The sequence below is a fragment of the Dendrobates tinctorius genome, unplaced genomic scaffold, assembly GCF_039654945.1.
Source record: "Dendrobates tinctorius isolate UK_male_01 unplaced genomic scaffold, ASM3965494v1 ptg000164l, whole genome shotgun sequence".
Taxonomy (NCBI): domain Eukaryota; kingdom Metazoa; phylum Chordata; class Amphibia; order Anura; family Dendrobatidae; genus Dendrobates; species Dendrobates tinctorius.
The window spans coordinates 11,292,074-11,310,162 of record NW_027361831.1 but is presented as its reverse complement, the minus strand read 5'-3'; the positions used below and the strand labels follow the sequence as shown (position 1 = coordinate 11,310,162).

Below are 18,089 nucleotides of genomic sequence, written 5' to 3'. Positions count from 1 at the left end.
CTTCCATTGATCCCGGTGATTCTGACATTGTTTTCTCGTGACATATTGTACTTCATGTTAGTGGTAAAATTTCATTCAAATAACTTGCGTTTATTTGTGAAAAAAATGGAAATTTGGCAAAAATTTTGAAAATTTCGCAATTTTCCAACTTTGAATTTTTATGCCCTTAAATCACAGAGATACGGCACACAAAAAACTTGATAAGTAACATTTCCCACATGTTTACTTTACATCAGCACAATTTTGGAACCAAAATTTTTTTTTGTTAGGAAGTTATAAGGGTTAAAAGTTGACCAGCGATTTCTCATTTTTACAACACCATTTTATTTTTAGGACCACATCACATTTGAAGCCACTTTGAGGGGTCTATATGATAGAAAATACCCAAAAGTGACACCATTCTAAAAACTGAACCCCTTAAGGTGCTCAAAACCACATTCAAGAAGTTTATTAACCCATTAGGTGCGTCACAGGAATTTTTTTGAATATTTAAAAAGAAATGAACATCTAACTTTTTTTCACAAAAAAAATACTTCAGGTTCAATTTTTTTTTATTTTACCAAGGGTAACAGGAGAAATTGGACTGCAAAAGTTATTGTGCAATTTGTCCCGAGTACGCTGATACCTGATTTGTGGGGGGGGAACGACTGTTTCGGCGCATGGCAGAGCTCAGAATGGAAGGAGCGCCGTTTGACTTTTTCAATGCAAAATTGGCTGGAATTCAGATCGGACGCCATGTCACGTTTGGAGAGTCCCTGATGTACCTAAACAGTGGAAACCCCCTACAAGTGACCCCATTTTGGAAACTAGACCCCCCAAGGAACTTATCTAGATATGTGGTGAGAACTTTGAACCCACAAGGGCTTTACAGAAGTTTATAACGTACAGCGGTACAATTAAAAAATCATATTTTTTCCACAAAAATGATCTTTTCACCCCAATTTTTATTTTCCCAAGGGTAACAGGACCCTAAAAGTTATTGTGCAATTTGTCCTGAGTACGCTGATACCCCACATGTGTGGGTAAACCACTATTTGGGCGCATGGCAGAGCTCGGAAGGGAAGCAATGCCATTTGACGTTTTTGGCTGGAATTGAGATCGGACACCATGTCGCGTTTGGAAAACCCCTGATGTACTAAAACAGTGGAAACCCCCCACAAATGACACCATTTTGGAAACTAGACCCCCTAAGGAACTTATCTAGATGTGTGGTGAGAACTTTGAACCCCCATGGGCTTCACAGAAGTTTATAACATACAGCCATACAATTAAAAAATCATATTTTTTCCACAAAAATGATCTTTTCACCCTCAATTCTTATTTTTCCAAGGGTAACAGGACCGTAAAAGTTATTGTGCAATTTGTTCTGAGTACGCTGATACCCCACATGTGGGGGTAAACCACTATTTGGGCGCATGGCAGAGCTCGGAAGGGAAGCAGCGCCATTTGACGTTTTTGGCTGGAATTGAGATCGGACACCATGTCGCGTTTGGAAAACTCCTGATGTACCAAAACAGTGGAAACCCCCCACAAATGACACCATTTTGGAAACTAGACCCCCTAAGGAACTTATCTAGATGTGTGGTGAGCACTTTGACCCCCCCAGTGCTTCACAGAAGTTTATAATGCCCGGGCGTGAAAATAAATAATTCGTATTTTTTCCACAAACATGATCTTTTAGTCACCATTTTTTTATTTTCCCAAGGGTACCAGGAGAAATTGGACCCCAAAAGTTGTTGTCCAATTTGTCCTGAGTATGCTGATACCCCATATGTGGGAGAAAACTACTGTATGGGCACACGTCGGGGCTCGGAAGGGAAGTAGTGACGTTTTGGAATGCAGACTTTGATGGAATGGTCTGCGGGTGTCATGTTGCCTTTGGAGAGCCCCTAATGTACCTAAACAGTGGAAACCCCCCACAAATGACACCATTTTGTAAACTAGACCCCCCCAAGGAACTTATCTAGATGTGTGGTGAGCACTTTGAACCCCCCAGTGCTTCACAGAAGTTTATAACGCCCGGGCGTGAAAATAAAAAATTCGTATTTTTTCCACAAACATGATCTTTTAGTCACCATTTTTTTTATTTTCCCAAGGGTACCAGGAGAAATTGGACCCCAAAAGTTGTTGTCCAATTTTTGACCTGCGGTTTCACCTGCGGATTTTACAAAATCCGCGCGGATGAATCCGCACCTAATCCGCAGCGTGTGCACACAGCCTTACCCTAACGGGAAAATGGAGATAAATACTTTTTTTTTAGTTTTATTATTTTTCCCTAACTAAGGGGGTGATAACAGGGGGGGTTGATTTACTATTTATGGCGGTTTTTATTTTTGGCAGCTGTCGCACGCTAAAAGACGCTTTTTATTGTAAAATAGTTTTTGCATCACCACATTTTGAGAGCTATAATTTTTCCGTATTTTGACCCACTGAGTCATGTGAGGTCTTATTTTTTGCGGGACGAGTTGACGTTTTTATTGGTACCATTTTCGGGCACGTGACATTTTTTGATCGCTTTTTATTCCTATTTTTGGGACGCAGAATGAACAAAAACCAGCGTTTCATGAATTTCTTTTGGGGGGTGCGTTTACACCGTTCCGCGTGCGGTAAAATTGATAAAGCGGTTTTATTCTTCGGGTCAGTACGGTTACAGCGATACCTCATTTAGGTCTTTTTTTATGTTTTTGTCGGTTTTATGCAAGGAAAACTATTTTATATAAAAAATAATTATTTTTGCATCGCTTTATTCTGTGAGCTATAACTTTTTTATTTTTTCGCTGATGATGCTGTGTGGCGGCTCGTTTTTTGCGGGACAAGATGACGTTTTCAGCGGTACCATGGATATTTATATGCGTCTTTTTGATCGTGCGTTATTACACTTTATGTTTGGCGGTATGATAATAAATCATTATTTTTTGCTTCGTTTTTTATTTTTATTTTTTAAGGGGTTCGCTAAAAGGGTTAACTAATGGGACAGTTTTATAGGACGGGTCATTACGGACGCGGCGATACCTAATATGTGTACTTTTATTGTTTTTTTTTATTATTTTCAAAAAATGAATTTATTGGGGAATATTTTTTTTTTTTTACTAATTTATTTGGCGATTTTTTTTACTTTATTTTTACATTTTTTTTTTATTTTTTTTTTTACTTTATTACATAGTCCCAGGTGGGACATCACTGTCCTGTGACAGATCGCTGATCTGTCACATCACAGATCACTGTGACAGATCAGCAATCTGTCACAGGCATTGAAGCAGACTTCCTCTTGCCTGCGCTTTGCAGGCACTGAGGAAGCCAGCTTCCTCAGGTCCCCGAAGGCCCCCGTCGCCATCTTGGATTCGGGGGCCTGGAGGATAGGAGCCCCCCGCAGCAGCGCTGCACATTGCGCTGCCGTGGGGGGCTCAGGGAAGCACGGAGGGAGCCCCCTCCCTGCCGATGCTTCCCTTTAACTCCCGGTACACCGCGATCATGTTTGATCGCGGTGTGCAAGGGGTTAATGTGTCGGGGGCGGTCCGTGACCGCCCCTGACACATAGTGCCGGGTGTCAGCTGTGATAATCAGCTGACACCCGGCCGCGATCAGCGGCGCTCACCACGTGGGCGCCGCTGATCGCGGTAGACGTACTATCCCGTCCACGGTCATACGGGCCCGGGTACCGTGGACGGGATAGTACGTCGGATGTCAGGAAGGGGTTAAGCCAATAATTTTCCAATACTATACTAGAAGTTAGCATCTTCATTGGCCATTCCAGTGCTGCCATTCTGGTACTCCCTTCCAGTCGCTGTGTAAATGGCTGCAATAATAAAGTGTCATATCACATGTGACCTGACCACTGCATCATTTATAGTAAACTGAGACCAGAAAAAGGCTGCAGTCCCTAAAGGAGAGTTGAAAATAAAGACAAGAATCAAATAGTTGGAGGTAGAAAACCTTCCAAGACTCTTTCTAAAGGTACTGTCACACTTAGCGATGTACCAGCGATCCCGACCAGCGATATGACGCAGTCAGGATCGCTGGTGCATTGCTAAGTGGTCGCTAGTGAGCTGCCACACAGGCAGATCTCACCAGCGACATCGCTGGGGACGGGGATAGCTACTTACCTGTCAAACCAGGCGATCCTGCGTCCTCCCGCCCGGCTCCACGCGTCGCTCATCGTCACAGCAGGAAGCGCCGCAGGAAGCTGACGACAAGAAACGGTCCAGCGCGATCAGCGATAACCAGCGGGGGAGCGGTCGGAGGTAAGTATCAGACACAGCGATATCGCTAGCAATATCGCTATAACATCACAAGTTATAGCGATATTGCATCGCTTAGTGTGACATGCCCTTAACACTAAATCTGATTAGTGCACAGTGTAAGGCAGCGGCATTTCAGCCAGTGTATTTAGTGAGACAGTGACCAGGCAAATGAAGTAAAACATCCTTTATTGTCCAAATACTGCACACATGAAATCGCTCACATCCGGATTGCAGCCGGCCGACACTGACAGTTGCATCCCCGTAAGGGTCTCTGGTGCTATTGTGTTCGTCCACGTCGCTGTCTCTTGCCTTTGTTAGCTTTATACAGCCAGGCATACGTTCACATCACCTTCTGCTCTGCTACATGTGAAATCCAAACGCAAACTGACTCACCCAAACCTTAACCCCTTAATGTCCAATGACGGACACAGTCCGTCAACAGACATTTCCCCTGCTTTGATGAGGGCTCCGGCGCTGAGCCCGCATCAAAGCCGGGACATGTCAGCTGTTATGAACAGCTGACATGTGCCCGCAATAGGCGCGAGCGGAATCGCCGTCCGCCCGCGCCTATTAACTAGTTAAATGCCGCTGTCAAAGCCGGGCCGGAAATGACGTCATCGCCGACCCCCGTCACGTGATCGGGGGTCAGCATCATGTTGCCTGGACAACCAGAGGTCTCTATGAGACCTCTATGGTTGTTCCAGGCATATGGCTTTCAGCGCCACCCGGTGGTCGGCGCTGAAAGCACAGCAGTAAATCTGCTACATATGGGCGATCTGCTCATCGCCCATATGTAGCAGAGCCGATCGGGTTGCGCAAGCTTCTAGTCTCCTATGGAGGCTATTGAAGCATGCCAAAAGTAAAAAAAAATTAAAAAAACATAAAAGTTCAAATCACCCCCCTTTCGCCCCAATCAAAATAAAACAGTAAAAAAAAAAAATCCCACATACACATTAGGTATCGCCGCGTTCATAATCGCCCGATCAATAAAAAAAAAAGCATTAACCCGATCAAATTCAAAACGCCAGAATTACGTTTTTTTGGTCACCAAGACATTGCATTAAAATGCAATAACGGGCGATCAAAAGATCATATCTGCACAAAAGTGGTATCATTAAAAACGTCAGTCCGGCACGGAAAAAATAAGCCCTCACCCAACCCCAGATCATGAAAAATGGAGACGCTACGGGTCTCGGAAAATTGCGCAAATTTTTTTTTTTTTTTAGCAAACTTTGGAATTTTTTTTCACCACTTAGATCAAAGAGGACATAGACATGTTTGGTGTCTATGAACTCGTAATGACCTGGAGAATCATAATGACAGGTCAGATTTAGCATCTAGTGAACCTAACAAAAAAGCCAAGCAAAAAACAAGTGTGGGATTGCACTTTTTTTGCAATTTCACAGCACTTGGAATTTTTTTCCCGTTTTCAAGTACACGATATGGTAAAACCAATGATGTCATTTAAAAGTACAACTCGTCCCGCAAAAAATAAGCCCTCACATGGCCATATAAACGGAAAAATAAAAAAGTTATGGCTCTGGAAAGAAGGGGAGGGAAAAATGAAAATGTAAAACCAAAAATACCCCTGGTCGTTAAGGGGTTAACTGCAGGTTTAAATGAAAACCGCAACCATGGGCCACTTGTAAAACCTGGACTGGAGGGAGAGATCTATACTACTACCATCCTACAGATCTCTCCAAAGATAAAAGCTCAAGACAGGCTTTCCTGAACTGACTTTGTCTGAACCCTTCCCCCACCCAGAGAAGTAGTGGTGTACTGCAATACACTATGCTATAATATTTCTCTCTGGGGTAAGTTTCCTGCTCAAGTAGGTGACTGGATGTTCATCTCCATTCACCTCTTAAGACAGGACCGGTCCAAGTCCTACCTCAGACGTGTCCGTTTACATTATAAATCTGATCCTAAAGTTGGGATTAATAAGGATGGGGTGTCTGCACAGCGCCAATTTCATGGACAGGAAGGAGTCCTCCACCTGAGGATTCCACTGGACCATGACTGATTTCTGTCCTTTTAAGAGATCGGTCAACAATGCCGATCTCCCAGCAAAATTAGGTATAAAGCAGAGATAATATCCAATGATACCGAAGAACAGTCTCACCTGTTTCATAGCAAGAGGCTGGGGTAAGTTTTGAATGGCTTTGATTTTATTTATTTCAGGTTTGATAATCATAATGCCACAGCCAATCAAGTATCGCAAATACCAGGCTTCCTAAAGATCCATCAGACATTTTTGGGGGTTCGCCGTCAAGCCTGTGAATCTGAGCAAATCTACTACCACTTGCACCTGGAACAAGTGGGAATACCAGTCGTTACTATAGATTGTTATTATGCATTTACAGTTGTGGCCAAAAGTATTGACACCCCTGCGATTCTGTCAGATAATACTCAGTTTCTTCCTGAAAATGATTGCAAACACAAATTCTTTGGTATTATTATCTTCATTTATTTTGTCTTAAATGAAAAAACACAAAAAGAATTGTCCTAAAGCCAAATTGGATATAATTCCACACCAAACATAAAAAAGAGGGTGGACAAAATTATTGGCACTGTTCGAAAAATCATGTGATGCTTCTCTAATTTGTGTAATTAACAGCACCTGTAACTTACCTGTGGCACCTAACAGGTGTTGGCAATAACTAAATCACACTTGCAGCCAGTTGACATGGATTAAAGTTGACTCAACCTCTGTCCTGTGTCCTTGTGTGTACCACATTGAGCCTGGAGAAAAGAAAGAAAACCAAAGAACTGTCTGAGGACTTGAGAAACTAAATTGTGAGGAAGCATGAGCAATCTCAAGGCTACAAGTCCATCTCCAAAGACCTGAATGTTCCTGTGTCTACCGTGTGCAGTGTCATCAAGAAGTTTAAAGCCCATGGCACTGTGGCTAATCTTCCTAGATGTGGACGGAAAAGAAAAATTGACAAGAGATTTCAACGCAAGATTGTGCGGATGTTGGATAAAGAACCTCGACTAACATCCAAACAAGTTCAAGCTGCCCTGCAGTCCGAGGGTACAACAGTGTCAACCCGTACTATCCGTCGGCGTCTGAATGAAAAGGGACTGTATGGTAGGAGACCCAGGAAGACCCCACTTCTTACCCCGAGACATAAAAAAGCCAGGCTGAAGTTTGCCAAAACTTACCTGAAAAAGCCTAAAACGTTTTGGAAGAATGTTCTCTGGTCAGAGGAGACAAAAGTAGAGCTTTTTGGGCAAAGGCATCAACATAGAGAATACAGGAGAAAAAAAAAAGAGGCATTCAAAGAAAAGAACACGGTCCCTACAGTCAAACATGGCGGAGGTTCCTGATGTTTTGGGGTTGCTTTCCTGCCTCTGGCACTGGACTGCTTGACCTTGTGCATGGCATTATGAAGTCAGAAGACTACCACCAAATTTTGCAGCATAATGTAGGGCCCAGTGTGAGAAAGCTGGGTCTCCCTCAGAGGTCATGGGTCTTCCAGCAGGACAATGACCCAAGACACACTTCAAAAAGCACTAGAAAATGGTTTGAGAGAAAGCATTGGAGACTTCTAAGGTGGCCAGCAATGAGTCCAGACCTGAATCCCATAGAACACCTGTTGAGAGATCTAAAAATCGCAGTGATTCCCTACTAAAATTTAAGAAGGGACTGGATGCCTTACTTGAAAAGTATAATATTACAGGATATATACACTAGCTTCCTTAATATTGTGTTGATCCAGGGAGCTAGTCTGATTGCCGTATGTGGAGTCGGGAAGGAATTTTTTTCCCCAATGTGAAGCTTACTGTTTGCCACATGGGTTTTTTTGCCTTCCTCTGGATCAACATGTTAGGGCAGGTTAGGATAGGATATGGGTTGAACTAGATGGACTTAAAGTCTCCCTTCAACCTTAATAACTATGTTACTATGTTTGGAGAAGGCACCCTTCAAATATCAGGGACCTGAAGCAGTTTGCCAAAGAAGAATGGTCTAAAATTCCAGCAGAGCATTATAAGAAACTCATTGATGGTTACCGGAAGCGGTTGGTTGCAGTTATTTTGGCTAAAGGTTGTGCAACCAAGTATTAGGCTGAGGGTGCCAATACTTTTGTCTGGCCCATTTTTGGAGTTTTGTGTGAAATGATCAATGTTTTGCTTTTTGCTTCATTCTCTTTTGTGTTTTTTCATTTAAGACAAATTAAATAAAGATAATAATATCAAAGAATTTGTGTTTGCAATCATTTTCAGGAAGAAACTGAGTATTATCTGACAGAATTGCAGGGGTGTCAATACTTTTGGCCACAACTGTATATAGCGCCATTTATTCCATGGCGCTTTACATGTGAAAAGGGGAAATATAGACAAGTATAATAAACATGTGTAAGACAAGGGACACACAAGTACATAAGGAGAGGGGACCCTGCCCGCGAGGGCTCACAGTCTACAGGGATGGGTGAGGATACAGTAGGAGAGGGTAGAGCAGGTCATGCGGTGGTTCAGTAGACCGAGGATCATTGCAGGCTGTAGGCTTGTCGGAACAGGTGGGTCTTCAGGTGCTTCTTGAAGGTTTCCGTTGATGGTGAGAGTCTGATGTGTTGCGGCAGAGAGTTCCAGAGTATGGGGGAAGCACGGGAGAAGTCTTGTATGAGGTTGTGGGAGGAAGAGATAAGGGGAGAGTAGAGGAGATCTTGAGATGATCGAAGGTTGCGTGCGGGTAGGTACCTGGAGACCATGTCACAGATGTATGGAGGAGACAGGTTGTGGATGGCTTTGTATGTCATGGTTAGGGTTTTGAATTGGAGCCTCTGAGCAATAGGAAGCCAGTGAAGGGCCTGGCATAGGGGGGAGGCTGGTGGATTAGTCGGGCAGCAGAGTGTAGGATGGACTGGAGTGGTGCCAGAGAGTAGGAGGTTGCAGTAGACGAGGCGGGAGATAAGAGCATGCACTAGTGTTTTTGTGGTTTCGTGGTTGAGGAATGAGCGGATCCGGGAAATATTTTAGAGTTTGAGGCGGCAGGAGGAGGCGAGGGCTTGGATATGTGGTTTGAAAGAGAGCGCAGAGTCAAGGATCACCCCAAGGCACCGAGCGTGCGGGACTGGGGATGGAGCGCAGCCATTGACATTGATGGATAGGTCTGGTGGAGGGGTGGAGTGAGATGGGGGAAAGATGATGAATTCTGTTTTGTCCATGTTCAGTTTGAGAAAGCGAGCACAGAAGAAGGCTGAGATAGAAGACAGACATTGTGGGATTTCAGTCAGTAAGGACATAGATGATGATATCATCTATGTACGCAGATGAATACTTCTGTTGCATCTCAGAATGATTCTCAAAACAAAAAATACATAGCAGACAAATAGAAAAACAATGTCTGGTCAGATGTATTCATGTTTCTGCTCCACCATACTGACGGGAGGGTTATGAATTAGCGCAAGTGGCATGAATCAATTAACCCTTCCTGTCAGGCCAGTGGAAGTGAAGTAATGATGTGGGGTGAGTTTTCTTGGCACTGCCTCTCACACCTGTGGATGGATATCTGGACACTAGACATATCTATTCACTGTGTCTGTTCCTGCCATCATGGCTGCTATTTACTATCTGGCAAAAAGGACATTCCACCATGCTACAAGAATATGACAGCAAGTTTTCCTTGGTTCCTCAAGCTTCACAGTTCAGACTTTAATCTTGTAAAGCCTCTCCGAGTCAATGTAGAACAGGTTGTTCTCAATATGTCAGTGACCAAATATCCCTTGAGAACAATTTCAACACCACGATAATTATAGGCCACCACAAATTTATGATGTTCTGGAGGCTAAATATGGTCTACGATAAGGTGGTTAGAATGGGTGTATTACTATGTTCTTCATAATTTTAACACACAGCAACTTGATTCGTATAATCAAATAGGAGCTAATGCTTCTCAAGTTTCTAAACTGGATCAGAAGATGAAGAAATAAGCCTCATTCATATTGGATCATGTCCATATGGTAAACGCACAAAATAGTAACACAAGTTCATCCACATACAAGTTGAATGATGGCTAAAGGAATATGTTCTGCAAAAAAACAGCCCAGAGAGTCTAAGAAAATCAGCACAAAATTGCATTAGCCAGCGAATGAAGAGAATCTGTGACTTCTCTGCTCTTAGTGGTTACCACTCACTTGAGTAATCATATGTAGGAATCTCCTCTTTACACCGCTCATCACTCCTCACATATGTCTCTGTAGTATTAATATGGGTCAGATCTTCATCCTGAAACAAATATTATAAATGTCACAGACAGATGGAGAAGTCACATCTACGATCAGCTCTAATCCTGCCATCTCCACCGTTCTCATTACACAAGTATAAAACATATAATACTGGTGGATAAAACAAGACTGAGCACAAGACCTTCACAGCCGTCTACACATCATAGGGGAGATCTCATGACACCTTCTCTCCATCTACCTGATAATCCTGAGGAACATTGGAATCTTCTTGGTTACAGTCCTGTGGAAGAAGAGGACGGGGACATCTCTCTGGTGTTCTCCTCTTACTGGATAGAACTGGAGGAAACACATACAGGGACTGAATTAATTCTTTACATACAGATAATTATAGGCCGTGTGTATTTAGTCCTGTCTATTACCTGGTGATGTGAGGGGCTGGGGAACCTCCATCATGACGTCCTTGTACAGATCTTTGTGTCCTTCTAAATACTCCCACTCCTCCATGGAGAAATAGATGGTGACATCCTGACACCTTCCAGGAACCTGACACATACAACGATATCGTCATCCCCTGATCCCTTCATAGCATTACTGTATAATGTCCCAGCATTCCCAGCAGTGTCACCTCTCCAGCTCAATCATCTTGTAGGTCAGTGCTAGGATCTTCTGGTCATTGATGTCCTCATGTATCAGGGGGTGAGGTGGAGGCCCCGTGATTGGGTTCAGGGGTCTTCCCCATCCCTCAGACACAGGGTCCTGACAGCGCTCACTAGAGGTCTTCTTCACTACTGTGTAATCCTGGTTATGGAGAGACACATTAATAAATCTCACTACAGACATTTCCAGAGTCCTCACCTCTCCAGTTCTGTCCATCTGTTATTCCCATAGATAAGAATGATGTAATGTGACGTCAACAGAATCTCTCACCTCTCCAGTAAGCCGGAAGAGGATCTCTAGGGTGAGGTGTAATATTCTCTCCGCCATCTTGTCTGTCCCTAGCCATCCTTGATGGGTCAATCTGTAAAATGCTCTTATATAGAAAGACCTGAATAGGAAGAAAATGAACCGATGTAACATCATAAAGGATCTTGTATAATTACATGTAGTGGAGCGCTAGTCTGTGGAACTATTGGGACTGATAAACTATCACAACAACAAAAAAAAAAATTAGCTTTGCAAATTTTTTTTAAGACATTTGATTTGCGGAAAATTACAAGTGCTGCAAAGCTTTCAATTGCTATGAAAAGAGGCGTACAACACCAAGATCTCCTAGGGATGTATCCAACAGTTTTTAAGCTCTTGATGGCAAACACAACCTTAATAATTTCAAAGTGACCTTAACTTATACGGCTCTGGTTTATGGGATGGTAACCGGTGGTAATCAAACAGCTTGTTTAATAATGCGCTGTACTGACAGGATTTTTATGCCTTTTTAAAATGTAAAAATCAAAATATCAATTTTTTTATGTTGTAATTTAGATTTTTGTCTGCTTGTGAAAGGGAACCTGTCCGGTCACCAAATACTAATAACCTGTAGATATGGGGTTAACCTGTAAGATAATAGAGTTCCGAAGCAGGTTTTTTTTCACATCTTGTGCCCCCCATAAGGCATTAAAAGAACTCTGAGGGGCATTCAAACATTTATCATGCCTACTTGCGATGAAATCGGACCAACGTTAATCTATAATCGTGTGCTCATATGCCGTTTTTTTCCATCTCAGATCTGATCACGATCGGGCTGGAAAAAAATCTCAGGATGCTGCGATTGTAATCATAAAAACGATCGCATCCCACAATAGAAGTCAATGGGTGCAAGAAAAAAAAAAATTAATCGCACAGTACTCGGACCATGCAAATGCTGTCCGATTTTTACGTACAGGCGTTCTTTGAAAAGCCAGCAATTAATATGTGGCTACTGTAAAATCACACTGACAGGTTAGACTAGAAAAGATAGAATGCATACAGTGCCTTGCGAAAGTATTCGGCCCCTGGAACTTTTCAGCCTTTTCCCACATATCATGCTTCAAACATAAAGATACCAAATGTAAATTTTTGGTGAAGAATCAACAAGTGGGACACAATTGTGAAACTGAACGAAATTTATTGGTAATTTTAAATTTTTGTGGAAATTCAAAAACTGAAAAGTGGGGCGCTCAATATTATTCGGCCTTTTTACTTTCAGTGCAGCAAACTCACTCCAGAAGTTCATTGTGGATCTCTGAATGATCCAATGTTGTCCGAAATGACTAATGATGATAAATATAACCCACCTGTGTGTAATGAAGTCTCCGTATAAATGCACCTGCTCTGTGATAGTCTCAGGGTTCTGTGTGAAGTACAGAGAGCATCCTGAAGACCAAGGAATACAACAGGCAGGTCTGTGATACTGTTGTAGAGAAGTTTAAAGCCAGATTTGGTTACAAAATGATTTCCAAAACTTTAAACATCCCAAGGAGCACTGTGCAAGCGATCATATTGAAATGGAAGGAGTATCATACCACTGCAAATCTACCAAGACCCAGCCGTCCCTCTAAACTTTCATCTCAAACAAGGAGAAGACTGATCAGAGATGCAGCCAAGAGGCCCATGATCACTCTGGATGAACTGCAGAGATCTACAGCTGAGGTGGGACAGTCTGTCCATAGGACAACAATCAGTCGTACACTGCACAAATCTGGCCTTTATGGAAGAGTGGCAAGAAGAAAGTCATTTCTCAAAGATATCCATAAAAAGTGTTGTTTAAAGTTTGCAACAAGCCACCTGGGAGACACACCAAACATGTGGAAGAAGGTGCTCTGGTCAGATGAAACCAAAATTGAACTTTTTGGCAACAATGCCAAACGATATGTCTGGCGTAAAGGCAACACAGCTCATCACCCTGAACACACCATCCCCACTGTCAAACATGGTGGTGGCAGCATCATGGTTTGGGCCAGCTTTTCTTCAACAGGGACAGGGAAGATGGATGGAGCCAAATACACTACAGGACCATTCTTGAAGAAAACCTACTGGAGTCTGCAAAAGACCTGAGACTAGGACAGAGATTTGTCTTCCAACAAGACAATGATCCCAAACATGAAGCAAAATCTACAATGGAATGGTTCACAAATAAACGTATCCAGGTGTTAGAATGGCCAAGTCAAAGTCCAGACATGAATCCAATTGAGAATCTGTGGAAAGAGCTGAAAACTGCTGCTCACAAATGATCTCAATCATACATCATTGAGCTCGAGCTGTTTGCCAAGGAAGAATGAAATTCTTGCCCAGTCTCTCGATGTACAAAACTGATAGAGACATACCCCAAGCGACTTGCAGCTGTAATCCCCTCACCCCCCCAATCCTGGAATGCATGGTCCCCCCTCATCCCCCAATCCTGGTATGCATGGTCCCCCCTCATCCCTATCGTAGGATGTATGGTTCCCACACCCACCAATCCTGTTATGCATGGTCCCTTCATCCCCAATCCTGGGTATACATGGCATCCCTTACCTCCCAATCCTGGTATGCAAGGCCCCCTCATCCCCCCCCTATCCTGGTATGCATGGCCCCCTCATCCCCCCCCTATCCTGGTATGCATGGCCCCCTCATCCCCCCCTATCCTGGTATGCATGGCCCCCTCATCCCCCCCTATCCTGGTATGCATGGCCCCCTTATCCCCCCCTATCCTGGTATGCATGGTCCTCTCACCCCCCCTATCCTGGTACGCATGGTCCTCTCATCCCCTTATCCTGGTTCGCATGGTCCTCTCATCCCCTTATCCTGGTTCGCATGGTCCTCTCACCCCCCTATCCTGGTATGTATTGGTCCTCTCACTCCCCAATCCTGGTATGCATTGGTCCCCTCACCCCCCCAATCCTGGTATGCATTGGTCCCCTCACCCCCCCAATCCTGGTATGCATTGGTCCCCTCACCCCCCTATCCTGGAATGCATGGTCCTCTCACCCTTCAATCCTGGTATACATGGATTTTCTCACCCCCCTATCCTGGTATGCATTGGTCCTCTCACCCCCCAATCCTGGTATGCATTGGTCCTCTCACCCCCCCTATCCTGGTATGCATAGTCCCCTCACCCCCCCAATCCTGGTTTGCATGGTCCCCTCACCCCCCCCCCCCCCCAATCCTGGTATGCATGGTCCCCTCACCCCCCCCCCAATCCTGGTATGCATGGTCCCCTCATCCCCAATCCTGGAATACATGGCACCCCTTACATCCCAATTCTGGTATTGCCACGGGGTCTCGCCGTCAGGTCAGGAGAGGGCACAAATCGGCGCCACAACCCGCCTTCTCCTGACATCACGGCGAGACCCTGTGGCAATACCGGATCAGTAAGTTGATGTGCCGTACCCGTGATGTCAGGAGAGGGCGGGATTGTGCTGGTGAAATCGGCCCCTGCGCAGTCATCGCTTTCCAGCCCCATTTTTTTGAAGATACACTGCAGTGTGTCTTCCACAATATGGCACCGGAAAGCACGGACTGGGCATGTGCCGATTCCGGCATCACAACCCGCCCTCTCCTGACATCCCAGCAAGATCCCGCTCCAACACCGCATCGGTAAGGTGTTGTGCCGGAGATCGCGGTATGCGTTCAGTGCTTACGGATACAGTGATCTCCAGGGCCACCCTCCTCTTCCCTGGGTGCGTTACTCTGCCCAGACTGCGCAGGCGCGTCGCGCTTGTGCAGTCTATGAAGACTTCGGACAGAGTGATGCTCCCAGCGTTATATTATAGATATGTGTGTGATAGATAGAAATATATATATTTCTATCTATTAGTAACATATACACCCCTATTCTACTATAACCTATTCTATACTGTACGCGGCAGATCATTTTCCGGCTTTTAATCTATCTAAAATATAGTCCCCTGACCCCATGTGTTTTGAAGAATATTTCATTTTAAAACTATGTGTAAATGACATAGAAGTGCTCTATGTAAAAACTTATGTTAAAATCGCATTGCAGTCTGATAGCAATCGCACTGCATTCGGATGTAAATCGGATTGTACTCGCATAAAAAACGTATGACACTCGCATTACACTCGTCTGACTCTCCTGCATCAAAATCAGACCGATTTTTAACATCGCTAGTGTGTCTCCAGCCTTTGGCCCGGGTCAGACTAGCGAGAAACTGGTATGTGTCGTGCACCTCAATACCCGGTTGGTGTGTGAGTGCTGCACCATCAGTACTCGGCACCTGCGCTGCTTTCACCACTTATCATGGAGTCCGGCTGCATCTTGTAGCCCATCAGCCTTGTGCCCCCTGTATTGGGACGGTTCGCCTTTTTTTTACTGTGATGTTTTTGAAGCTGACGGACCGATCAGTGAATTGTTTTCACTTTTATCTCCTAGTCACTTGGAAAAAATGCTATTAAAAGTTTCTTAGTGGACGTAGACTGTACAAGCCGCTGCGCTCCGTGATTGGCTGCAGTGTTACTGACATCACCGCTGCAGCCAATCAACGCTGGCTGGAGCAGTGACGGAGACTCAGCGCTGAACCCAGGGACGGCGAACAAAGCGAAGTGTGCTACTATATAGATATATATATATCTATATAGCGGAGCCTGTGAGCTAAATACAGCTGGAAGGTGACAGCCGCTGTAGGATGAAGTCCCACAACCAAGAACCTCAACCGCAAGAAAACACTATAACCACACAAGGGACCGAATACGGAGAATTAGTGCAGAAAAGCCTCATTAATAAGCGAAATGTCCGCCAAAACGTCAATGAGGATACGGCAGCGCTGAAGGGGTTAATGCCCCCTGCGTCCAGGAATCTCCTGCACCTACCTCCACCTGCAGAGCCGCACTACTGCTACACATGGTGAATGCTAGACTGTATGGGCTGAGCTCCTGCCAGGTGTGACGCCATTTCCGGGGGCGTGTCATACCGGGAGGGGGCGTGTTCTGACTTAGCAAAGGCAGGAAGAGAAACTTCCATTATTTGTCTCGGCCGTCTAGTGCACTAGAGATACGGGAGGCAGAGGGCCCAGTGGTGTCAGCACTAAAGGGGTTACTGCCCCCTGTACAGCCCAGTAATGGGGGATCTCCAGCACCTACCTCCACCTGCAGAGCCGCACTCCACATATATGGCTGCTCTGTGCGCACAGGACCTGTGATGAGGTCACAGGAGGGGAGGAGTCAGGAGTCACATGATCATGGGCCTCAGTGTATGCAGGACTCTGCTGTGCTGGTTGTCATGGTGCTGGATGAGGGGAAGTTTCTGTGTGGGGTCAGGAGGGGTTTACAGGGTGGATGTAGTGGAGCCGCGTGTGTACGAGGTGTACGGAGCAGAGCCGTGTGTGTACGAGGTGTACGGAGCAGAGCCGCCTGTGTACGAGGTGTACGGAGCGGAGCTGCGCGTGTACGAGGTGTACGGAGCAGAGCCGCGTGTGTACGGAGCAGAGCCGCGTGTGTACGGAGCAGAGCCGCGTGTGTACGAGGTGTACGGAGCGGAGCCGCGTGTGTACGAGGTGTACGGAGCGGAGCCGCGTGTGTACGAGGTGTACGGAGCGGAGCCGCGTGTGTACAAGGTGTATGGAGTGAAGCCGTATGTCTACGAGGTGTACGGAGCGGAGCCGTGTGTGTGTACGAGGTGTACGGAGCGGAGCCGCGTGTGTACGAGGTGTACGGAGCGGAGCCGCGTGTGTACGGAGCGGAGCCGTGTGTGTACGAGGTGTACTGAGAAGAGCTGTGTGTGTGTACGAGCAGTACGGAGCGGAGCCGTGTGTGTGCGAGGTTTACGGAGCGGAGCCGCGTTTGTACGGAGCAGAGCCACGTGTGTATGAGGTGTACAGAGCGGAGCCGTGGGTGTAAGATGTGTACAGACCAGAGCTGTGTGTGCACATTTTTGGAGCAGAGCCGTGTGCACACTACAGTGTGTACAGAGCTGCACATATACTATGTGGTGCATGTAATGCAGCTGCTTGCAGTGTGTATGGAGCATAGCCGTGTGTGTACTTACATCGTACGGTAGTGTTCAAAATAAGAGTCCAATATAACCCGATTAATCACCATTTTTTGTATAAATTATATTACCACATGTCAAGCAATTTACCTGATGGTGCAGTAGATTCTAAGAAAACTACCAGTCTCAGCATTCATCTGCAGGGTTCTGAGTCTGTGAATAATGAATTGAAAGGCGATGTGTTCAAAATATTAGCAGTGTGGAGATCAATTAGTGAGGTCAATCATTCTGTGAAGAAACAGGTGTGAAGTAGGTGGCCCATGTTTAAGGGTGAAGCCAGGACATGTTGTACATGCATTTCTCCTTGAAAGCCTGAGATATATGGGTTGTTCGAAACATTATTCAGAAGAACAGCATACTTTGATTAAAAAGTTGATTAGAGAGGATAAAACTTATAGAGAAGTGCAGACAATGATCAGCTGTTCAGCTAAAATGATCTCCAAAGCTTTAAAATGGAAAGAAAAACCAGAGCGACGTGGAAGAAAACGGTAGACTGACAATCGAATGGATGGAAGAATGGCCGGAATGACAAAGGCTCAGCCAATGATCAGTAGAGTTGAGCGAATAGGTTCAGGTTCCCTCTTATTCGGCAAGCTATAGCGCTTACCGAATAAGCTGCAGCGGGAACCCGGCTTCCTGGATCACATCGGCCGATCATCGCCACAGTCACAATGTTAAAAAGAAGTGCTGAAGTAGATA

At 45.0% G+C, this 18,089-nt stretch overlaps 1 protein-coding gene across 3 annotated transcripts in view; it reads right to left on the bottom strand.

The window, feature by feature from the left end:
- The window catches only part of LOC141053037 (uncharacterized), a 70,970-nt gene extending 53,362 nt beyond the window's left edge, over nt 1-17,608 (bottom strand). For 2 of the 3 annotated variants that reach the window (XR_012220946.1, XM_073550370.1), the window contains exons 1-6: nt 17,481-17,608; nt 11,357-11,474; nt 11,055-11,227; nt 10,849-10,972; nt 10,668-10,765; nt 10,379-10,469 (exon numbers count right to left, since the gene is read on the bottom strand). Coding sequence is in view for 1 of the 3 variants with exons in the window: in XM_073550370.1 (XP_073406471.1) it covers nt 10,379-10,469; nt 10,668-10,765; nt 10,849-10,933 (274 nt within the window). In the remaining 2 variants the exon portion in view is untranslated. Of the gene's footprint in view, nt 1-10,378; nt 10,470-10,667; nt 10,766-10,848; nt 10,973-11,054; nt 11,228-11,356; nt 11,475-16,213; nt 16,445-17,480 lie in introns of those variants that run through there. The other variant, XR_012220947.1, reaches the window with a different exon arrangement.
- Nucleotides 17,609-18,089: the final 481 nt, after the last annotated feature.